The 24,766-nt window shown below is 45.7% G+C and overlaps 1 protein-coding gene across 1 annotated transcript; it reads left to right on the top strand.

Moving 5' to 3' along the window:
- The first annotated feature begins 20,288 nt into the window (after positions 1-20,288).
- Positions 20,289-23,950, top strand: LOC137302335 (probable G-protein coupled receptor 139). The gene is made up of 2 exons (XM_067971970.1): positions 20,289-20,385; positions 23,055-23,950. The coding sequence occupies exons 1-2, from the start codon at positions 20,289-20,291 to the stop codon at positions 23,948-23,950; spliced, it is 993 nt and encodes a 330-aa protein (XP_067828071.1).
- The last annotated feature ends 816 nt before the right edge of the window (positions 23,951-24,766 follow it).

Below are 24,766 nucleotides of genomic sequence, written 5' to 3'. Positions count from 1 at the left end.
AGTCCTGTAGGTAACATCACTCTGTCTGAACACTTTGTTTGCCTTGACAACGGGCAGTTGGAAAGATTATCTGTAATCACCAGGTATTGTTCTCTGACTGTAAATACGGTAACGTTCCATGGAATCCCACACTCGCTCACCTGACGAATGAGAAAGCCTCCGAAAGCTTGTGATTTTCAAATAAAACAGTTGGACGAAAACCTGGTGTTGTAAGATTCCTTACATTTGCCAACCCCAGTCCATCAACTGCATCTCCAAATCACAGTTTTAAAATTAACAATGGCGCTAGCATTAACTGTCATTTGCAAAAGAAAGAGCCTACGTTAACCAAACGTTTTCGTGCAGAATTGTTGCCAACTTCACTCCTGAAAGCGCTGTCGCCAATTTATCGACGACGTCCCCGAGTTCTTTCGATGGAGGGTGCGACATTTCTTGTGGAATGGGTTCCATTGTGTAATGGTGCGCATTCTAGACTTTGAATCTAGCGATCTGAGTTCGAATCTCGGTGCAACCTCATTTGTTTTTGTCCCATTCGTTTGCAACTGCAGGGCGAAAAAACAAATGCAGCTGGAATGCGCTCCCTGCTGGTGGGAAGTTGCTGCCTCAATCAATGACGTTCCAGTTGCTTCGATCGGTTTCAGTTCAAAAGCTCAACCGGACTTTTGCTTTCAAAAATCAGCAGAAGAGACAGTTGTTTTTTCTTTGATGCTAAGATTCACTGCACCAAAGAATGGTGTTTGCTGAGCTATTCTTTGTAATCTGCATTCAGCAGTCACGCATGTAGAAATTCAAAGCATTGTTTCTTGAAAGGCAGGCATTGCTTGGATCATGTCCTCGGGCAAAGTTTACATTTTCTTTGCAAGAAGTTGCAGTTTTGCTGATGGGAGAGCTTTGTCGGTAGCCTCGAGGTGTCAGTGATGTGGCATTATGGCAGTGCTAAAAGAAGAGCCAAGTGTCTTTGAGTAGTGGGTGCCAGCTGAAGTAATCAATGAGTTTCCATCGTGCAATGGTAAGCATTCAGGACTTGGACTCCAGCAATCCAAATTTAAATCTCGATTGAATTTTGTCCTATTCGTTTGCAAATTGAGGGCAAACAAGTAAAAATCAATTCGAATCCAATCCCTGTTGGTGGGGAGTTCGCAGCTTTTATCAGTGAGGATCGAGCTCTTTTCTTTTCACCCCGAACATCATGCATCAGTGCCTTGCAATGTTTATGCACTGATTATCCAACAAGACGAGCTGCGCTGAGCAGTGTGAAACAGAAGCAGCAACGAGGGAAGCGATGGATTTGACCGTCGCTGTGTGATTGGCTAATCATCCATACTTATCAGAGGGGAAAGTGGGGAAGCTCAAAGTATGGATGAGAAAGGGCGGAGCCAAATTGGCAGGTTGGGATTGGCCAGTGCTTGCAGTTTTGCTGATGGCAGACATTTGCCATTCGCCTCGTGCAGCTCATGATGCAACGCCATGGCGATGCTGATAAACGAGCCCAGTATCTTTGAAGGTTGGGCGTCGCAAGTTTTAGTGAATGGGTTCCATGGTGTCATGGTGAGCACTCTGGACTTTGAATCCAGCGATCCGAGTTCAAATCTCGGTAAAATCTCAACTATTATTGTCCCTTTCGTTTGTAAATTTTGCGGAAACAAACAAAAGGCACCTGGAATCCCATCCCTGTTCGTGGGCAGTTCGCAGCCTCAATCAATGAGGCTCGAGCTCCTTGTATTAATTTGGCCTTTTGTTAAAGGCAAATCGTATTGAACTAACTTGATAGAGTTTCTGATGAGGTAACGTAGAGGGTTGATGAGGGCAATGCGATTGATGTAGTGTATATCAACTTTCAAAAGGCGTTTGATAAAGTGCCTTATAATTGACTTGTCATCAAGATTGATACCCAAGAATAAAAGGAGCAGTCGCAACATGGATACAAAATTGCCTCAGTAACAGGAACCAGAGAGGAGTGATGAACGGTTGTATTTCGGATTGGAGCGAGGTGTTCAGTAATGTTCCCCACAGGTCGATGGTCGCACGGCTGGCCTTTTTAATATTTATTAATGAATTGGACTTGGGTTTACAGGGCACAATTTCCAAATTTGCAGATGACACAAACCTTTGAAATGTAGTGAACTGTGAATAGGTTATTGATTGAACATAAGAACAGACGAAATAGGAGCAGGGGTAGGCCAATCGGCCTCCCGAGCCTGCTTCGCCATTCAATATGATCACAAGACAGAGAGAGAGCGGGAGAAACATCCGAAAGGAAGAGAAAGACAGAGAATGACCCGTTGTGTTAAAAACAATTAACTTTTATTCGCTGGTGGGGTCTCCACATCATTCCCTGTTCCAAGAAAAAAATCCAGAGTCATGAGTTCAAATCCCGCCACGGCAGCTGGCGAATTTAAATTAAATTAATTAATTAAATTCAATTAATTAAATAAAAATCTGGAATTAAAATACTAGTATCAGTAATGATGGCCATGAAACCACCGGATTGTCGTAAAAACCCATCTGGTTCACTAATGTCCTTTCGGGAAGGAAGCCTGCCGCCCTTACCCGGTCTGGCCCACATGTGACTCCAGACCCACATCAATGTGGTTGATTCTTAATTGCCCTCTGAAATGGCCCAGCAAGCCACTCAGTTGTAAAATCTCGCTACGAAAAGTCATAATAAGAATAAAACCGGACGGACCACCCGGCATCGGAACACGAGGCACCGGACACGACAACGGCAAAACACCAAGCCCAGTCGACACTGCAAGGTCCTCCTTACTAACATCTGGGGACTTGTGCCAAAGTCTGTCCCACAGACTACTCAAGCAACAGCCTGACATAGCCATACCACAGAATCATATCTTTCAGCCAACGTCCCAGACTCTTCCATCACCATCCCTGGGTATGTCCTGTGCCACCGGCAGGACAGACCCACCAGAAGTGGCGGTACAGTGATATACAGTCAGGAGGGAGTGGCCCTGGGAGTCCTCAACATTGACTCTGGACCCCATGAAATCTCATGGCATCAGGTCAAACATGGGCAAGGAAACCTCCTGCTGATTACCACCTACCGTCCTCCCTCAGCTGATGAATCAGTCCTCCTCCATGTTGAACACAACTTGGAGGAAGCACTGAGGGTAGCAAAGGCACAAAATGTACTCTGGGTGGGAGACTTCAATGTCCATCACCAAGAGTGGCTCGGGAGCACCACGACTGACCGAGCTGGCCAAGTCCTGAAGGACATAGCTGCTAGACTGGGCCTGCGGCAGGTGGTGAGCGAACCAACACGAGGGAAAAACTTACTTGACCTCGTCCTCACCAATCGACCTGTCGCAAATGCATCTGTCCATGACAGTATTGGTAGGAGTGACCACCGCACAGTCCTCGTGGAGATGAAATCCCGTCTTCGCACTGAGGACACCATCCAACGTGTTGTGTGGCACTACCACCTTGCTAAATGGGATAGATTCAGAACAGATCTAGCAGCTCAAAACTGGGCATCCATGAGGCGCTGTGGGCCATCAGCAGCAGCAGAATTGTATTCCAGCACAATCTGTAACCTCATGGCCCGGCATATTCCTCACTCTACCATTACCAACAAGCCAGGGGATCAACCCTGGTTCAATGAGGAGTGTAGAAGAGCATGCCAGGAGCAGCACCAGGCGTACCGAAAAATGAGGTGCCAACCTGGTGAAGCGACAAATCAGGACGACATGCATGCTAAACAGCGGAAGCAACATGCTATAGACAAAGCTAAGCGATTCCACAACCAACGGATCAGATCAAAGCTCTGCAGTCCTGCCACATCCAGTCGTGAATGGTGGTGGACAATTAAACAACTAACGGGAGGAGGAGGCTCTGCAAACATTCCCATTCTCAATGATGGCGGAGTCCAGCACGTGAGTGCAAAAGACAAGGCTGAAGCGTTTGCAACCATCTTCAGCCAGAAGTGCCGAGTGGATAAACCATCTCAGCCTCCTCCCGATATCCCCACCATCACGGAAGCCAGTCTTCGGCCAATTCGATTCACTCCACGTGATAACAAGAAACGGCTGAGTGCAATGGATACAGCAAAGGCTATGGGCCCCGACAACATCCCAGCTGTAGTGCTGAAGTCTTATGCTCTAAAACCAGCTGCGCCTCTAGCCAAGCTGTTCCAGTACAGCTACAACACTGGCATCCACCCGACAATGTGGAAAATTGCCCAGGTATGTCCTGTCCACAAAAAGCAGGACAAATCCAATCCGGCCAATTACCGCCACATCAGTCTACTCTCAATCATCAGCAAAGTGAGGGAAGGTGTCGTCGACAGTGCTATCAAGCGGCACTTACACACCAATAACCTGCTCACCGATGCTCAGTTTGCGTTCCGCCATGACCACTCGGCTCCAGACCTCATTACAGCCTTGGTCCAAACATGGACAAAAGAGCTGAATTCCAGAGGTGAGGTGAGAGTGACTGCCCTTGACATCAAGGCAGCATTTGACCGAGTGTGGCACCAAGGAGCCCTCGTAAAATTGAAGTCAATGGGAATCAGGGGGAAAACTCTCCAGTGGCTGGAGTCATACCTAGCACAAAGGAAGATGGTAGTGGTTGTTGGAGGCCAATCATCTCAGCCCCAGGGCATTGCTGCAGGAGTTCCTCAGGGCAGTGTCCTAGGCCCAACCATCTTCAGCTGCTTCATCAATGACCTTCCCTCCATCATAAGATCAGAAATGGGGATGTTCGCTGATGACTGCACAGTGTTCAGTTCCATTCGCAACCCATCAGATAATGAAGCAGTCCGAGCCCGCATGCAGCAAGACCTGGACAACATCCAGGCTTGGGCTGATAAGTGGCAAGTAACATTCGCGCCAGATAAGTACCAGGCAATGACCATCTCCAACAAGAGAGAGTCTAACCACCTCCCCTTGACATTCAACGGCATTACCATCGCCGAATCCCCCACCATCAACATCCTGGGGGTCACCATTGACCAGAAACTTAACTGGACCAGCCATATAAATACTGTGGCTTCAAGAGCAGGTCAGAGGCTGGGAATTCTGCGGCGAGTGACTCACCTCCTGACTCCCCAAAGCCTTTCCACCATCTACAAGGCACAAGTCAGGAGTGTGATGGAATACTCTCCACTTGCCTGGATGAGTGCAGCTCCAACAACACTCAAGAAGCTCGACACCATCCAAGATAAAGCAGCCCGCTTGATTGGCACCCCATCCACCACCCTAAACATTCACTCCCCTCACCACCGGCGCACTGTGGCTGCAGTGTGCACCATCCACAGGATGCACTGCAGCAACTCGCCAAGGCTTCTTCGACAGCACCTCCCAAACCCGCGACCTCTACCACCTAGAAGGACAAGGGCAGCAGGCGCATGGGAACAACACCACCTGCACGTTCCCCTCCAAGTCACACACATAAGAACATAAGAACATAAGAAATTGGAGCAGGAGTAGGCCAATCGGCCCCTCGAGCCTGCTCCGCCATTCAATAAGATCATGGCTGATCTGATCCCAACCACAAATCTAAAGAACACAAGAAGTCGGAGCAGGACCCGGCCACATAGCCCCTGGGCCCTCTCCGCCACCCACAGGGCATTGACCGATCCGAACTCAGCTTCATGTCCAATTTCCTGCCCGCTCCCCATAACCCCTAATTCCCTTTACTTCTAGGAAACTGTCTATTTCTGTTTTAAATTTATCTAATGATGTAGCTTCCACAGATTCCTGGGGCAGCAAATTCCACAGACCTACCACCCTCTGAGTGAAGAAGTTTCTCCTCATCTCAGTTTTGAAAGAGCAGCCCTTTATTCTAAGATTATGCCCCCTAGTTCTAGTTTCACCCATCTTTGGGAACATCCTTACTGCATCCACCCGATCACGACCCTTCACAATCTTATATGTTTCAATAAGATCGCCTCTCATTCTTCTGAACTCCAATGAGTAGAGTCCCAATCTACTCAACCTCTCCTCATATGTCCGCTCCCTCATCCCCGGGATTAACCGAGTGAACCTTCTTTGTACTGCCTCGAGAGCAAGTATGTCTTTTCTTAAGTATGGAGACCAAAACTGTATGCAGTATTCCAGGTGCGGTCTCACCAATACCTTATATAACTGCAGCAATACCTCCTTGTTTTTATATTCTAACCCCCTAGCAATAAAAGCCAACATTCCGTTGGCTTTCTTGATCACCTGCTGCACCTGCATACCAACTTTTTGATTTTCTTGCACTAGGACCCCCAGATCCCTTTGTACTGCAGTACTTTCCAGTCTCTCGCCATTAAGAAAATAACTTGCTCTCTGATTTTTCTGCCAAAGTGCATAACCTCACATTTTCCAATATTATATTGCATCTGCCAAATCTCCGCCCACTCACCCAGCCTGTCTATATCCCCTTGCAGGTTTTTTATGTCCTCCTCACTCTCTACTTTCCCTCCCATCTTTGTATCATCTGCAAATTTTGATATGTTGCACTCGGTCCCCTCCTCCAAATCGTTAATATAGATTGTAAAGAGTTGGGGACCCAGCACCGACCCCTGTGGAACACCACTGGTTACTGGTTGCCAGTCCGAAAATGAACCATTTATCCCAACTCTCTGCTTCCTGTTCGATAACCAATCCTCCACCCATGCCAGAATATTACCCCCAATCCCGTGATTTTTTATCTTAAGTAATAATCTTTTATGTGGCACCTTGTCGAATGCCTTCTGGAAGTCTAAAAACACTACGTCCACTGGTTCCCCTTTATCCACCCAATACGTTATGTCCTCGAAGAACTCAAGCAAATTTGTCAGACATGACTTCCCCTTCATAAAGCCATGCTGACTTTGTCCTATTAAATTATGCTTATCTAAATGTTCCGTTACTGTCTCCTTAATAATAGACTCCAAAATTTTACCCACCACAGATGTTAAGCTAACTGGCCTATAATTTCCAGCCTTCTGCCTACTACCCTTTTTAAATAACGGTGTTACATTAGCAGTTTTCCAATCTGCCGGGACCTCTCCTGAGTCCAGGGAATTTTGGAAAACTATCACCAAAGCATCCACAATCCCTACTGCCACTTCCCTCAAGACCCAAGGATGGAAGCCATCAGGTCCAGGGGATTTATCCGCCTTGAGTCCCATTATTTTACTGAGTACCATCTCCTGAGTGATTTTAATCGTATTTAGCTCCTCCCCCCCCCGAGAGTCCCCTGTTTGTCCAGTGTTGGGATATTCTTAGTGTCCTCTACTGTAAAGACTGAAACAAAATATTTGTTCAGCATTTTTGCCATATCCATGTTTCCCACCATTAATTTCCCGGTCACATCCTCTAAGGGACCTATGTTTGCCTTAGCCACCCTTTTTCTTTTTATATAACTATAGAAACTCTTGCTATCTGTTTTTATATTTTTTGCTAATTTCTTTTCATAATCTAACTTCCCTTTCTTAATCAATCCTTTAGTTACGTTTTGCTGTCTTTTGAAGAATTCCCAATCTTCTATCCTCCCACTAAGTTTGGCTACCTTATATGTCCTTGTTTTTAGTCGGATACTATCCTTGATTTCTTTACTTAGCCACGGATGGCTGTCATTTCTTTTACACCCTTTTTTCCTCAGTGGAATATATTTATTTTGAAAGTTGTAAAATAACTCCCTAAATGAACACCACTGCTCATGTACCGTCGTACCCTTTAATCTATTTTCCCAGTCCACTTTAATCAATTCCGCTCTCATACCATCATAGTCTCCTTTATTCAAGCTCAGTACGCTTGTTTGAGAATCAACCTTCTCACCCTCTAATTGGATATGGAATTCAACCATGTTGTGGTCGCTCGTTCCAAGGGGATCCTTAACTAGGACATTATTAATTAATCCTGACTCATTACACAGGACCAGGTCCAGGGTTGCCTGCCCCCTTGTAGGATCAGTTACATACTGCTCAAGAAATCCATCCCTGATGCACTCAATGAACTCGTCCTCAAGGCTGCTCCGCCCAATTTGATTTGTCCAGTTAATATGTTAATTAAAATCCCCCATAATTATGGCTGTTCCCTTATTACATGCCCCGACTATCTCCTGATTAATACTTCTTCCAGCAGAGTTGCAACTATTAGGAGGCCTATATACTACGCCCACTAATGTTTTTTTTTCCCTTATTATTCCTTATCTCCACCCAAACTGTTTCATTATCTTGATGCTTTGTCCCAATATCATTTCTCTGTATTACAGTGATTTCTTCCTTTATTAACATAGCCACCCCACCTCCCCTTCCTTCCTGCCTGTCCTTCCTGATTGTTAAATACCCTGGCATATTTAATTCCCAGTCGTTGTCACCCTGCAGCCATGTTTCTGTAATGGCCACAAGATCATACCCATACGTAGTTATTTGTGCCGTTAACTCGTTCATTTTATTACGAATGCTACGTGCATTCAGATAAAGAACTTTCAAATCTGTTTTGTGACGCTTAGTTCCTGCTTTTTCCTTTTTTAACACTTTACCTATTACTCCATACCTTCTGTCCCTTCCTGTTACGCTTTCCTCTCTCTCCCTGCTCAGGTTCCCAACCCCCTGCCACTTTAGTTTAAACCCTCCCCAACAGCACTAGCAAACACTCCTCCTAGGACAGCGGTCCCGGCCCTGCCCAGGTGCAGACCGTCCGGTTTGTACTGGTCCCACCTCCCCCAGAACCGTTTCCAGTGTCCCAGGAATTTGAATCCCTCCCCCTTGCACCATTCGTCTAGCCACGTATTCATTTGAAATATCCTCCTATTTCTACTCTGACTAGCACGTGGCACTGGCAGCAATCCTGAGATTACTACCTTTGAGGTCCTATTTTTTAATTTACCTCCTAACTCCCTATATTCTGCTTTTAGGACCTCATCCCCTTTTTTACCTATATCGTTGGTGCCTATGTGCACCACGACAGCTGGCTGTTCGCCCTCCCCCTCCAAAATGTTCTGTAGCCGCTCCGAGACATCCTTGATCCTTGCACCAGGGAGGCAACACACCATCCTGGAGTCTCGGTTGCGGCCGCAGAAACGCCTGTCTATTCCCCTTACAATTGAGTCCCCTATCACTATAGCTCTGCCACTCTTTTTCCTCCCAGCCTGTGCAGCAGAGCTACCCGTGGTGCCAGAAAGTTGGCTGCTGCTGCCTTCCCCTGATAAGTCATCCCCCCCAACAGCATCCAAAGTGGCATATCTGTTTGAGAGGGGGATGGACACAGGGGACCCCTGCACTACCTGCCTGCATCTCTTACTCTTCCTGGTGGTCACCTATTCACTTCCTGCCTGTATACCCTTTACCTGCGGTGTGACCAACTCGCTAAACGTGCTATCCACGAGTTTCTCTGCATCGCAGATGCTCCACAGTGAGTCCACCCGCAGCTCCAGCTCCGAGATACGATCGATCAGTCGCTGCAGGTGGACACACTTCCCGCACACATGGTCGGCAGGGACACTGGTAGTGTCCATGACTTCCCACATCTTGCAGGAGGAGCATATCACGGGTGCGAGGTCTGCTGCCATGACTTGCCTTAGCTGAGTTACCCCTTTTAAATTACGTTGAAATTAGAAAATGTTAACTATACTAGGGACCTAGGTTCACTAAAAAAAAAACACTATCTGCTATAAAACCTGCAGATTTTCCCTTTCTTATTACTTGACTTGCAGTAAAATGGTAGAAATACTCACCTGAACCTACTCACCAATCAGCTGCCTCCCCTGTGCCGCGTCACTTTCTGACTGGTGGCGTCACCCCGAACTGCCGCTGGTCTCAGAGTCTCGCTCTCAGAGCAAGCTCTGGTCTCGCTCTCTCCGCGCTGTTTATATCTCCGCTCTGGTCTCGCTCTCTCCCGCCGCTCACCGACTGGACTCTCGCTCTCTCTGCGCTGTTTTTATCCCCGCTCTGGTCTCGCTCTTTACCGCCGCTCACCGCTCTCAGGTCCACTACCGCTCTGCAGGAAAAGCAAGGCAAAGCAGCACCTCCTTCCCCCACTTTACCAAACTCCCACACGTACCGAACTCTCAGCACACTGTGTTGTCCTCACAACCGTGCTGTCCGCACCATCCCAACTTGGAAATATATCGCCGTTCCTTCATTGTCGCTGGGTCAAAATCCTGGAACTCCCTTCCTTACAGCACTGTGGGAGAACCGTCACCACACGGACTGCAGCGGTTCAAGAAGGCTGCTCACCACCACCTTCTCGAGGGCAATTAGGGATGGGCAATAAATGCCGGCCTTGCCAGCGACGCCCACATCCCGTGAACGAATAAAAAAAAAGAAGAACAACCACAGCTTCTCAGTCTATCCACGTAACTGAGGTCCATCATTCCTGGAACCATTCTCGTTCATCTTTACTGCACCCTCTCTTAGGCCTTCACATTTTTCCTAAAGTACGGTGCCCAGATCTGGACACAATACTCCAGTTGTTGTCGAACTCATGTTTCATAACGGTTCATCATGAATTCCATGCTTTTGTACTCTATGCCTCGATTTATAAAGCCCATAATCCCGTATGCTTTTTTGAACCGCTTTCTCAACATGCCTCGCTACATTCAACGATTTGTGCACATATACCCCCGGATCTCTCTGTTCCTGTACCCCTTTTCGAATTGAGCCCTCTAATATATATTGCTTCTCCTCGTTCTTCCTACCGAGATGTATCACCTTGCATTTTTTCTGAGTTAAATTTCTATATCCTCTTTAAGTCAATATTGCAATACAATATTGGAAAATGTGAGGTTATACACTTTGGCAGGAAAAATCAGAGAGCAAGTTATTATCTTAATGGCGAGAAACTGGAAAGCACTGCAGCACAAAGTGATCTGGGGGTTTAGTCCAAGAAAATCAAAAAGTTAGTATGCAGGTGCAGCAGATGATCAAGAAGGCCAACGGAATGTTGGCTTTTATTGCTAGGGGGATAGAATTTAAAAACAGGGAGGTATTGCTGCAGTTATATAAGGTATTGGTGAGACCGCACCTGGAATACTGCATACAGTTTTGGTCTCCATACTTAAGAAAATACATACTTGCCCGCGAGGCAGTACAAAGAAGGTTCACACGGTTAATCCCGGGGATGAGGGGGCGGACATATGAGGACAGGTTGAGTGAATTGGGACTGCACTCATTGGAGTTCAGAAGAACGAGAGGCGATCTTATTGAAACATATACGATTGTGAAGGGGCTTGATCGGGTGGATGCGGTCAGGATGTTGCCAAGGATGGGTGAAACTAGAACGAGGGGGCTTAATCTTAGAATAAGGGGCTGCTCTTTCAAAACTGAGATGAGGAGAAACTTCTTCACTCAGAGGGTATTAGGTCTGTGGAATTTGCAAATTCCACATACCTAATACCCTCTGATCTGATCCTAACCTCAAATCTCAATTCATGTCCAATTCACTGCCCGCTCCCCGTAACCCCTAATTCCCTTTACTTCTCGGAAAATGTCTATTTCTGTTTTAAATTGATGTAGCTTCCACAGCTTCCTGGGGCAGCAAATTCCATGCTTGATAATTTATTCTGTTCCTTATCGAACACAGACTCTTACCGATAGATTTGCGCCTTGCCGAGTTTAAAATGGGTTCCTGAGTGATATAAATAAAGCGGTAACAATCCCGAAACCCCAGCGGGTATATTTGTTCCGATACTTCGTGACGGTCTCGATTTCCATTGAAATTTTCAATCAGCAAATCCAAGCGGTTGGTTTGAGTTTGACAAAGTAATTTATGTACTTGACTCGTTCTTGGAAATGATCAATATGGGGTTTTCCTTACCCGTACAGGAATATAAATAAATACATTCGGTCATTTCGCAAATGATATTTGCATAAATAAATAAATCACAGTGTCTGTGGAGAGCATGATGGCTCTATTCTCTAAGAATTGAGTTGCGTGAGCGACGGGCGCTACAGAAGTGCGAATGGCGGTAGAAATATGAACATTTGGCAAGTTGGGGCGGCGCAGCAAGATCGGAAGTGTTCCGCCTTAATCTTAATAGTTCTGTTGAAACTTGCCGTTGAATCGAGTAGGGGATAAATGGAAAGAGCGCCTGTGGCGAAAAAGTAGCGATTACAGGCCATGAGCGAAAGGTCTTTCAAATTCTCGTGGCGCAGGAAGATGTGCGCGGATAAGGCAGATTTTAAAGCGCGTGTGAAGGAAAGTAAAGTGCGATGTTGTGTGTGAGATGAGCACAAGAAAGTTGTGCTTGAAGCTGCGACCTTGAGGCAAGTTTCAGTTTGTCCGGAAAATGGCTACAGTGAAAGCTCAAAAAAAAATCCAGAAACTGCTGGCAACACTCAGCAGTTCTGGTAGTATCTGTGGACAGACACTCGCTTTACCGGGGCGTCATTGTGCACTTGCTTGATACTTCACGTTATTAACATCTTACACTCGCAACACCTCCGTGCGCCAATCAGGACCTTGATGATTTGAGCAGAGTTCAGCGAGCAATGCAAAATTCATCCACCGTGGCTTCGGATTGGAGCGAGGCCCAAGACTTCTGTTTGCATGTCATGAAGGAAGCAACACAGCAAACGGTAAATGCAATAATGGCGCGGAGGAGATACAAAACCATGCGTGCAGAGCACAATGGGTTAAGAATCCATCACCTCAAACACTGGTCAGAAAGGCCATTAATATGATTCGCTCAATGGAAAATCCTCGACTCAAAGGTCAAAATGCAAGAAAACCACATTTCAATCACCAGATATCAGGTTCTGAGCGCAAACATTTGACAGGTGCTAGCGTGTCCGAGGGGTCTGAGGTGCTGGATTAAAGTTCCAGTGCTTGCGGGGGCGTGGGTTCGAATCCCACTACCATTATTTAAAGTGCTTGCTTTTTTTTCCTCATCACCAAACATCCTTCTTTTCCAAGCAGCACCGGGCGCGACATTGCTGTTGTTCGGGCATGACTGCCCCACCTGATGCGCTTCGCCTTGATCGGATCGTGGTGGATACTCTGCGTTGATGTCGCAGCAAGTTCTGTTTGAATACGAGGTGCAGTATAGTTTCGTTTACCTCCTTTGTTCTCTGCCACAAACACTCATAGAATGCAGCAAGAAATCAATCTTTTGCACAAGAAAGAAATATTTTTTGTTGCTGGCGAAAACCTATCCATTCTTTCAAATCCACCACTCTCACCTGCCTGTACTTGATGCTCCACAGTTCAAACTCAACTGTTGTCCCCACTTTTTCTTCCTTCCACAGTCAATAGGCCGCCTTTCCTTTCTTCCTTCCATTTCATGGAAACTTTCCTGCGGCATTGCCGACTCTAACATTCACTTTCATGAACTCACGCCTTCAAGTTTGCTCTGCTACGACCGCTGTTTCTATTGGGCAGATGTCCGATTCGCACCAATGTTCATTTGCGCCTTGAAACCAGTCGATACATTTCGATCTGCGTGACCGTTCGACAGACAAACACGACGAAAGCAGGGCTGGCCTCTGGAAAGACAGCCGCCCGATTGTTCACGAATTTTACTTGTCGAATCTTGTGATCCAGGTGATGGTAACTGAAGAACTGGTTTTTGTTTTGATGCTTTTTGGCTTTTTTCTTTCAGCTGTTGAGTTCCGTAACCAATGGGCAGCGCGACAGAGCTGCGAATTGCAGTTGAAAGGTGCACATTTGGCAAGTTAGGGCGGCGCATTAAGATCGGTGTTGTTCTGCCTTGATCTTAATAGTTCTGTTTAAACATGTGATTGAATCGAGCAGAGGATAAAAGTAAAGAGCGCCTCTGGCGAAAAGGGAGCGATTACAGGCCATGAGCGAAAGATCTTTCAAAGTCTCGTGGTGCACGGCGCTGTGTGCGGATAAGGCTGATTTGAAAACGTGTGTCGGAAAGTAAAGTGCGATCTTGTGTGTGAGAAGAGCACAAGAAAGTTGTGCTTGAAGCTGCGCCCTTGAGGAAAGTTTCAGGTTGTCAGGAAAACGGCTACAGTGAAAGCTCAGAAATAAATCCAGAAACTGCTGGCAACACTCAGCAGGTCAGGTCGTATCTGTGGACGGATACTCGCTTTACCGGGGCGTCATTGTGCGCTTTCTTGATACTTCACGTCATTAATATCTTACACTCGCAACACCTCCGTGCGCCAATCAGGACCTTGCTGATTTGAGCAGAGTTCAGCGAGCAATGCAAAATTCATCCACCGTGGCTTCGGATTGGAGCGAGGCCCAAGACTTCTGGTTGAATATAAGGAACGAAGCAAAACATCAAACAGTAAATGCAGTAACTGCGCTGGTGAGACACAAAACCATGCGTGCAGAGCACAATGGATTAGGAATCCATCACCTCAAACACTCGGCCACCTCGTCGCATGAATATTGCTCAGAATGCCCATTTATTTCATTCGTTCAATGGAAAACCCTCGACACAAAGGTAAAAATGCAAGAAAACCACATTTCAATCACCAGATATCAGATTCTGAACGCAAGCTTCTGACAGGTGCTAGTGTGGCCTAGCGGTCTAAGGCCCTGGATTAAAGCGACGGTTGCTGCAGGGGCGTGGATTTGAATCCCACCGCTGCCAGTATTTAAAGTGCTTGCTATTTCTTCCTCATCGCCAAACATCCTTCTTTTCCAAGCAGTCCCGGGCGCGACATTGTTTTCGTTCGGGCATGACTGCCCCACCTGGTGTGCGTCGCCTTGATCGTATCCTCGTCCATCCTCTGCGTTGAAGTCGCAGTCAGTTCGGTCTGAATACGAGCTACAGTGTAGTTAACGGAGGGTTCCCTCCCAGTCAGCGAACACTTCAGCAGTCAAGGACATTCAGCCTCCGATCTTCGGGAAAGCGTTCTCCAAGGCGGCCTTCGAGACACACGACAACGCAAAATCGTCGAGCAGAGATTGATATCCAAGTTCCGCACCCATGAGGATGACCTCAACCGGGACTTAGGTTCATGTAACGCTACATGTCACCCCACAAGCGAAAAAAATTATCTGTTTTTAGTACAACTGGACATTCTCTCTCACTGCCTTTCGGGTCTCTTTCTCTCTCTGTCTTTGTAATCTGACCCAGTGTGCATTCAGTATACTGGGATGTAATGTTTTCCGTGGCTAACCTGTCTGAACACCAACGACACCATTGATTTCTGTGACTCTCTCCCAGCCGAGATTTGATAGGGGGCAGTTGGAAAGATTATCTGTAATCACCAGTCATTGTTCTCTGACGATATATGCTGTGCGTTTTTAGAACCCTTCACTCAACTGACGAAGGAGGTAAGCTCCGAAAGCTTGTGATTTAAAATAAAACTGTTCGACTATAACCTGGTGTTGTGCAAGTCCTTGCATTTCAATAAATGGTGCTTTGAATTTTTACATGTTTGCCTGCTGAATGCAGATTAAAAGAAAAAAAATCAGCAGCAACATTCTTTGTTGCAGTGAAAAGAAGCATTTCAAAAAAAAACTTTCCCTTCTGCTGATTCGGGAAAGGAAAAGACTGGCTGAGCGAATGAACTGAAATCTGTATCAGGAGCTCGATCCGCATTAATTGAGGCAGCGAACTGCCCAACAACAGGGATTGGATCCCAGGTGCCTTTTTATAAATCGTGTGCTGGAAATCTGCAATAGAAACAGAAAATGCGGAAAAGCTCAGCAAGTGAGGCAGCATCCGTGAAGAAAGAAACAGATTGAAGTTTTCATGTTGAAGGCCGATGGCCAGACAGAAAGATGTTAAAGAGTCAAAGCTTTTAAGCAAGTACAGATTAAGGGAAAGAGAGGAGGGAGAGGAGGGGAGGAAAGGACAAAATGGAAGGTCTATGATAGGACAGAGGGCAAGAGTGATTAAATAATAAAAGAAATGATGGTGCAAGGCAAGGACGCTTTTAATGGGACAAGTTAAGAAGCAAAAAATCGGTATGGAGTAGCTGTAAATGGCAACAGCAGCAACATCATGAGCAGCTGCAGTCCAATAAATAAATATATATACACATTTTAAAAAAGGGAGCAGTGGTTATGGTCTGAAATTATTGTCATCAATGTTGAGTCCTGAAGGTTTGAAAGTGCCTAAACTAAAGACGAGGTGCTGTTCCTCGAGCTTCCATTGAGCTTCATTGGAACAGTAGAAGAGGCCGTAGACAGAGAGATCAGAGTGGAAGTTGGACGGGGGATTAAATTCGCAAGCGAGCGGCAGGTCAGGGTCACGCTTGCTGACAGAGCGGAGGTGTTCAGCAAAGCGATCACCCAATCTGCGTTTGTTCTCCCCAATGCAGAGGAGACCGCAGTGAGAGCAGCGAATACAATATACTAAATTGAATGAAGTGCACGTAAATTGCTATTTCACTTGGAAGCATTGGTTGGGGCCCTGGACGGTGAGAAAGGGCAGGTATTGCATCTCCTGCGCTCGCACGGGAAGGTGCCGTGGGGAGGAGAGCGGGTGTTGGGGGTGATGGAAGAGTGGACGAGGATGTCACGGAGGGAACGGTCCCCTTGGAATGCTGAAAGGGGAGGGGAGAGGAAGATGTATTTGGCGGTGGGATCACGCTGAAGGTGGATGAAATTGCGGTGGATGACACGTTGAATGTGGAAGCTGGTGTGGTCGAAGTTGAGGACAGGGGGACACTATCATGGTTCTGGGAGGGAGGGGAAGGGGTGAGAGCAGAATTGCAGGAAATGGGTTGGACACGATCGAGGGCCCTGTCAACTACAGTGGAGGGGAGTCCTCGGTTGAGGAAAAAGGAAGACATATCAGAAGCATCGGTGTTTAAGGTGGCATCATCAGAAGAGGTGCGACTGAGATGGAGAAATTGGGAGAAGGGAGTAGAATCCTTCCAGGAAGCGGGCTGGGAGGAAGTGTAATGATGGAAGCCGTTGGAAACGGTGTGATTATAATAGATATTGGTTGACAGCCTATCCCCGGAAATTGAGATGGAGAAGCCGAGAAAAGGAAGGGATGAGTCGGAGATGGACCGTTGAAGGCGAGGGAAGTGTGGAACTTGGAAGCAAAGTTGATGACATTTTCCATTTCCGAGCGAAAGCAGGAAACGGCACTAATATAGACATCAATGCAGCGGGAAAAATGTGTTCAGGGTGGTGACCTGCTTAGGACTGGAACATGGAATGTCCCACGTATCCCACAAAAAGGCAGGCAGAGCTAGGATCCATACGGGTTCTCATTGCGACAACTTTTATTTGGAGGAACTGAGTGGAGTCAAAGGAGAAGTTGTTCAACATAAGGACAAGTTCAGTCAGGCGGAGAAGGCTGGTGGTGGATGGAAGAAGCGGAAGGCCCGCAGGCCCCCACGGTGGGGGATGGAGTTCCATGGTGAAAAGGAGATGGTTCGGGATTTGGAACTAAAAACTGTTAATGTGGTGGAGGGCGTCGGAGGAGAAGCAGATGTAAGTCGGAAGAGATTGAACAAAGGCAGAAAAATTATGGTCGAGCTTGGGAAAAAATAAGTTTCGTGTGGGAAGAACAGTCTGAAATGACGCGTCTCCCGGGGCAGTCCTGTTCGTCGATCGTGGGAAGGAGGTAGAAGCGGGATATTTCGGGTTGGGGGAATATGAGGTTAGATGAAGTGTGGGGAAGATCTGAGAGGAGATGAGGTAATTGACGGCATGGTAAACTATGGCTTGATGTTGGGCGGTGGGGTCATGGACCGGGGGAAGGTAGGAGGAGGCGTCAGAGAATTGTCCTTCAGCTTCCTCAAGTTGGAGGTCTGTTCCCCACGCAACAACAGCGCTGCCCTTTTCAGCAGGTTTAATAACAATGTCAGAGTTGGACCTGAGAGAACGGAATGCTGTAATTTCAGGTGGAGGTGGGTTGGAGCGTGTGTGGGGAGCATCGAAATTGAAACGGCCGATGTCACTCCAGCAGTTCCCAAGGAAAAGTTCAAGAGAGGGTTAGAGGCCAAAGGAAGGGGTCCGGGTGGAACTAGAATTCTGAAGACGGGAGAAAGGGTCCGCTGTTCGGGGGAAGATTTCTGTCCAACGAAGTGGGCGCGGAGGCAAAGGCGACGGAAGAAGAGCTTAGCAACGTGTCGAGCTCGAAATTCATTGAGGTGGGGGCGCAAGCGGATCAATTTATTGGTATCAACAAACAATACATCGGGGTTTATCGGCAATTCCTTCAATAACCAGCCGACATGTTGGCATATATCGGCATTTGCTGGGAAAACCAGACGATATATCTGTGTTTAAATGGGCGGTTTCCTGCGATCACCAGCCTATTTATATGGGTTCATTCGGGATTTACTGGGATCATCATCATATATCTACGTTTATCGGTGTTCACTGGCACTACCAGCCGATATATCTCGGTTTATCGGGATTTTCTGAGATCACCAGACTCTATATCTGGGTTTATGAGGGATTACTGGGTTCACCAATCTATATATTTGGGTTGATCAGTTGATCAGCTGACTGGAATCACCAGCCTATATATCTCAGTTGATCGGGTTTACTGGGATCACCAGCTTATGTATCTGGGTCTATCAGGGTTTACTTGGGTCATCAGCTTATATATCTGGGCTTATCTTATTTACTGGAATCATCAGCCCATGTATTTGGCTTCATCATTGGGTTTTCTCGCATGATCGATCCATATATTTGGGTTTATCACTGGATTCACTGGGATTACCAGACTTTTAACATCGGATTATCAGGGTTTGCGGGGGTCACCATCATATATATAAATGTATTGTGGATAACTATGATCACCAGCGTGTATATCGTCATTTATTACCGATTACTGTGATCGACATCAAGTCATCGAATCACAGAAAGATTACAGCATGGAAGGAGTCCATTTGGCTCATCGAAACTGCGCCAGCTCTATGGAAGAACAATCCAGCTAGTCCGAGTCCTACGTCCTGTCCCCGGAGCCCTGCATTTTTTTTTCCTTTCAATTAATCATCCAGTTCCTTTAGAAGGCCATGATTAATTCTGCCTCCACCACCTCCTTGGACAGTGCATTCCAGATCCCAACGATTCGCTGTGTGAAAAAAGATTTTCCTCATGTCACCTTTGGTTCTTTGTCAATCACATTAAATCCATGTCCTCTGGTTCTTGGTCCTTCCGTCAATGTGGACAGTTTCTCTCTCTCTATAATGTCTACCCTCTCTGTGATTTTGAATACGTATATCAGATCTTCTCGCAACTGTCTCTGTTCCAAGGAGAACAACCCCAGCTTCTCCAGTCTATCCATGTAAGTAAAACCCCTGGAATCATTCTGATAAATGTTTTCTGCACCCTCCCTAAGGCCTTCACGTCTTTCATAAAGTTTGGTGCCCAGACCTGGAAACAATACTCCCGTTGTGGCCGAACCAATCTTTTATAAAGTTTCATCATGACTTGCATACTTTTGTACTCTATGCCTCTATTTATAAAGCCCAGGATTCCGTCTGATTTTTTAACCGCTTTCTCAACCTGCCCTGCCACCTTCGACGATTTGTGCACATATACTCCCAGATCTCTCTCTTTCTCTAGCCCTTTTAGAGTGAGACCGTCTAGTTTATATTGCCTTTCCTCGTTCTTCCTACCAATTTGTACTACTTCGCATTTTTCTGCGATAAATTTTATCTGCCACGTGTAGGCCATGCCACCAGCCAACCTATAACTTCTTGAAGTCTATCACTGTTTACTACCTTTCCAAGTTTTGTTTAATCTGCAAATTTTGAAATTGTGCCCTGTACAACCAAGTCCAATGTATTAATATATATGAAGAAAAGCAATGGTCCCAGTACCGACCCCTGGGGAACAGCAATGTACATCTCCCTCCAGTCCGAAAAACAACTGTTCACCACTACTCTCTGTTTCGTGTCACTGGGTTTATCACGGTTTGCTGACACACCAGCCCAAATATCTGGATATATTAGTGTTGGGGCTTAGCAGGTTTTCCTGCGATCCCTGCCAACATATAGGAGTCTATCGGCGTTCACTGAGATCAACAACATGCATATCTGGTTTATCAGGGTTTGCTGGGATCACCAGCCAATATATCTGAGTTGATCAGAGTTTACTGGGATCACCAGCCTGTACATCTGTATTTATCGCGGTTTACTGGGATTACCAGCTGATATATCTGGGTTTACCGGCGTATGTTGTTACCGCCAGTCTATATATCTAGGTTTTCCGGGGTTGCTCAGTATCACCAACCTATATTTTTAGGTTTTTCGGGGACATGCACGTCTCCAGGAAGACAAGTTCTGAAGTAGCTCCTGTGTAAACAGTGTGTTTGTTCAGTGACTGTAATTAAACCCAGTCAGCGCGGGAGTTCTTTTTCCGAACGGTTGAATTCGCTCTGCTATAATTAAGGATAATCCGCTCAATGTCTCAATCCCAGCATCAGGACCAACCATCGAATCATCGCTTCTAACTGAAGGAGAAATAATGTCTTTTAGTTTTATGATCAAGTTCCAGATTCTAATGGCGCTTTATGATATGCAAAAGATTTACTATCCTATCCTGGCTGCGTTCGGTGTCCCGGGTAAGTTACTATCTGCACCTGGAACTTCAGGAAGCTGAGTTTATCTGTACGCGGTCTTTTCGTCCTCCTGTCCAGCTATTTATTGTTTTACTCTCCCAACATTATAACAGTGACTACACTGCCAACTTGATTGGTTGTGAACCACTTTGGGAGCTTCTCAGGTTGTGAAAGGCGCTTTGAAAATGCAATTGTTTCTTTCTTTCTTTCCATTGCTCTTGTGTGTGTTTGATAATGGCCCATGCTCCACTGATGTGAATTCCCATTCATTGGTGTCAGTTCAATGAAAAGTGTGCCCTTAGTTGCCATTATTAGTAACAATTCAGGCGATCTTATTAAGATCCCGGTCTTCTTTCAGACGACAGCACACGTCATGTGACTGGATCTTTCTGTTAATGAAAAGTGTGCATTCTGCTGTAAATACTGAGTCCGACTGACAAGTGAGAAACGTTTTATTATCTCACACGGTCTGCAATTTCGGCAGATATATTTAGTTATTTAGTTCTACAGATGAGTCCGAACAGATAAATGACAAATGCATTGATGATCCAATCTCGTTCAACTCTCTCGCTTTCCACCGCTTCATGGTCTTCATTGGTGTCACTGTCTCTGAATGGTTAAATTAGAATGGTTCAGTGAGCTACTATTTATTTTATTCAGATCATTTAATGGTTTCAGTTCTGATAATTAATCTTCATTAACAATCTAATCCTGTGCCTGGCTGGTACAGTTCTTCGTTTCTCTGATCAGGACCCACAATCAATGCAAGGGTCATATTCTGATAGTGAAACTCATTCAATATTAAATTGTGCATTAATCCTTGTATGAATTGGAAATTATAGAATTAGCACTACGGAAGAGAAAGAACAAGATTAACAGTATTTGACTGGAATACAGATCGATTTGTTGGTTTGAAGGATTAGAGGGTAACTGCGGAAAATTGTTTTCACCCACAGGGTGACGTGAGTCCGGAACTCGCTGCCTGAAAGGGTGGTAGAGGCAGAAACCTCAACTGATTTAAACAGTATAGATGTGCACTTGAAGTGCCGTAACCAACATGGCTACGGACCAAGTGTTGGAGAGTGAGATTAAGGTGGTTAACTCGTTTCGACCGGCACGGGCACGATGTGCCCAATCTCCTCCTTCTGTGCCGGAACGTTCTATGATTCTATGATTCTATGGTGTATTTTATTACCGGTCACATTATTCCACGATTTAAATTAAATCATCGTTTTTACAAGTGTGACCTGTAATGTAATTAGAAAACTTGCTTGCAAAATTAACGACATTATATTATCATTTTCGACCTTTGTATTCTTGGTGCGGAGCATCACACATGAACCTGAATATCGAATTACCATGCATGGAGCTTAGCGTGACTGTAACTCAGTTCATGCAACGATTGACCATTGGGAATCAGAGGGCAGAGTATCTCACTGAGTCTCACTTGTAATATATAACACAAACATGGATTGAAATATTTAGTAGTTTAGACCAGGAGCAGAAAGGTGGAATAATTATCTCTACACTAGATAATGTGGAGCACGGCAGGCTGTATCTGTTTCACCTTGTCCAGAGCAATAGCACAGTAGAGGGCAAGGCCTGTAATTGAAGGGTTAGTTGGGGGGTAAAGTCAAAACTAAGCTGCAGAAAAAAATATTTCTGTGTTTGAATGGCCAATCTATAGAATATGCTCCGGAGGGAGACGATGGAAACAGTTAGCATTGATTCATCAGCGAGGTTTCTTTCAGAAAATAAAACTTTGGGTACAGTAGATGAGTAATAAGAGACATGACAGACGGTCAGTGTAACATGCTTGGGAGGGTAAAGGTGATTTTGGATATATGGTTCTCAAAATTTTCCAAACTTGGGGCTTTGCTCACCTCTTGTCTGGGTCTGTGTACATTAATTGATAGAGATTGATTGCTATGATTTTTCGCCATCTCCATTAATGTTGTATCATGCGACTACCGGGAAGGTAGAAGCTGCACTCGATGGAGCTTGGTGTTTTTTGATCTAGCAATTCCTATGTTCCTATACTCCTATCTCTTATGTACATTGAAACATTGGATGTGCAGGATTGATTTCTGTCATTGTATAGATGTTCTTAATGCCTTGAACAAGTGACCATGGACAATGTATGAGCACAGACAATGGGTGTTGTTAGCTCACTATTCCATTCAAAGGGCACCAGCGATTCCACCAATCCTCTTCCTCCCAGGGCCCTATTGTCCCTTTCCAAGCTGGGGGCATTAAATCCCGGTATCACTCCAGCAGCTGACGCACACACGCCGCAATTCAAACATGCAAACATCTCACCTTTTCCTCCCCCCGCCGGTTCAGGTGTAGGTGAGGCTCTCGCTTTCCGTTTAGTTACTTTTGTAATCATTCTAAACTAAGTTTCTGTTTGTAACCATATTTAATTTGATCGCGTTGCTTCACTTATTTGCCGATTCGTTACTTTGATTACAAAGTCCGTCACAGCTAATAGAATCGGATTCCATCACTGGACGCAGAGCAAAGATGCAAATTTCATACCGCATTTCAGGTTATTGTGAAGAACATTAATGTCCCAGTTCTGTAACCTGATCTGTTATTCCACTGGAAACGCATCAAATTAGTGTTTTTCCTGAGTCTGGTGAATCATTTCGCTATTTCCGTCTTGTTTACAGTTAACGTGGTGACGATTGTGATCCTGTCTCGGGGAAAGTGCGGTCTCTCCAAATGTGTCACTCGCTACCTGGTGGCGATGGCAGCGGCAGATCTACTGGTCGTTATCGTGGATCTGATATTAAGGCAGGTTCCGATTGCTTATTGGGACGAATTTAGATTTCTGTGGCACGTTGGACTGTGTAATATCCACGCCGTCCTGCTCTATGCAGTCACGGATTGTTCTGTCTGGTTCACGGTCACTTTCACCTTTGATCGATTTGTGGCCATTTGTTGTCAGAAGCTGAAAACTAAATACTGCACCAAGAAGATGGCGGCTGTGGTTCTCGGAACAGTGACTGTGCTGAGCGGCTTGAAGAACATTTTCTGGTATTTTCTGAATACAAATGAGTATTGGCTTTCTAATACTCCCTGGTTTTGCCGCGTGAAACCTGAAGTATCTCGTTCGCTGGCCTGGGCGGTTATTGAATTATTCAATTACATGTTAACCCCGTTTATTTCATTTCTTTTGATTGTGTTGTTCAATGTATTAACGGTCAGACACATTTTAGTGGCCAGCAGAGCTCGCAGGAGAATTCGGGGTCCGAGCAGTGGGGAGAGTTCCAGTGACCCAGAGATGGAGAACCGAAGGAAATCCATCGTTGTACTGTTTGTTATATCTGGGAATTTCATCCTGTTGTGGGTGTTGTTCATGGTGTGTTCAATATTGAGACGGTTGGATTATTTGGGATATCCTGTCCCCCTGCCCACATTTGTACGAGAAATCGGCTTCATGCTCCAGCTCCTGAGTTGCTGCACGAACACTTTTATTTATGCAGTGAGCCAAAGGAAATTCAGAGAGGAGTTGAGGAATGGAGTGAAATATCCCCTCGCAATGATGGTCAAATTAATTAGATGAGAAGACCTCACACTTTCTAACTTTATCATGTAATTTTTGTTTCATGTTCATATCTCTTCACATTTCTTGAAACATATCACAATCTGGTCCAGTCTTAAAGGTAGGTTAATGTGGCCATTCTTCACGAGATAGGATCCAGATATGATCTCTGTCGAGGACGGTTTTACCATATACTTGCCCAAGAGCGGTTAACTGCTTTAGACAGTCCTGTGCTCAGCTCACATTCTGGGGTGTTTTGGAAATGACCCCTTGTTGTGATTATTTCCCAACAATAATCCAAGTGAACAATGTCCGGTCAGACAGTGTTGATAAGTTTTTCTAATCTCTGCCAATATTGGAAGGAAGACTTTTTGGATGTCAAGATAGACACCAGAAAACAGTCAAGGCATCAGATAGACTGTGGAGGTTATTAATCTGTGCACCGTCACGGGACAAAAAGAGAAAAATAATCAATGTTTCTAGATTATTTCCAATCAACCCGTGCGCCTTGGTCTAAGTGTGTTACATTTATTTACCAGTTTCCGTGCGGATGTTGAACTGATTACATCGAATGTATTAAATCGTGTTCAATGTTCTGTCTCTTTTACCTGTGGTTGAATAAAGCAGATTGTGAATGGATCTCAAAGACATTTCGCCAAGTGATAAATTGGTCCACCGTTGCAGAGATTGTAAGAGGACAAAGATATCGCTAGCAGATCAATATTGCTCCACTTCCGGGACCCGGTAAAGCACACTCCCGTGTCCCGGCACTGGACACTGAACCATCCCAGTGCAGCACACTCCCCGGTCCTGGCACAGCACACTCCCGGGTCCCTG

Source organism: Heptranchias perlo, chromosome 35 (genome assembly GCF_035084215.1).
Source record: "Heptranchias perlo isolate sHepPer1 chromosome 35, sHepPer1.hap1, whole genome shotgun sequence".
In the NCBI taxonomy this organism is placed as follows: Eukaryota; Metazoa; Chordata; class Chondrichthyes; order Hexanchiformes; family Hexanchidae; genus Heptranchias; species Heptranchias perlo.
Note: the sequence above shows the minus strand (reverse complement) of the source record. Positions and strands in the feature narration are given on the sequence as shown.

Bases quoted from the DNA above. Each gene is read 5' to 3' on its own strand.
- LOC137302335 (XM_067971970.1), top strand. From the start codon at position 20,289: ATGTCTTTTAGTTTTATGATCAAGTTCCAGATTCTAATGGCGCTTTAT. The intron at 20,386-23,054 runs GTAAGTTACTAT...TCTTGTTTACAG, and splicing joins GGCTGCGTTCGGTGTCCCGG to TTAACGTGGTGACGATTGTG.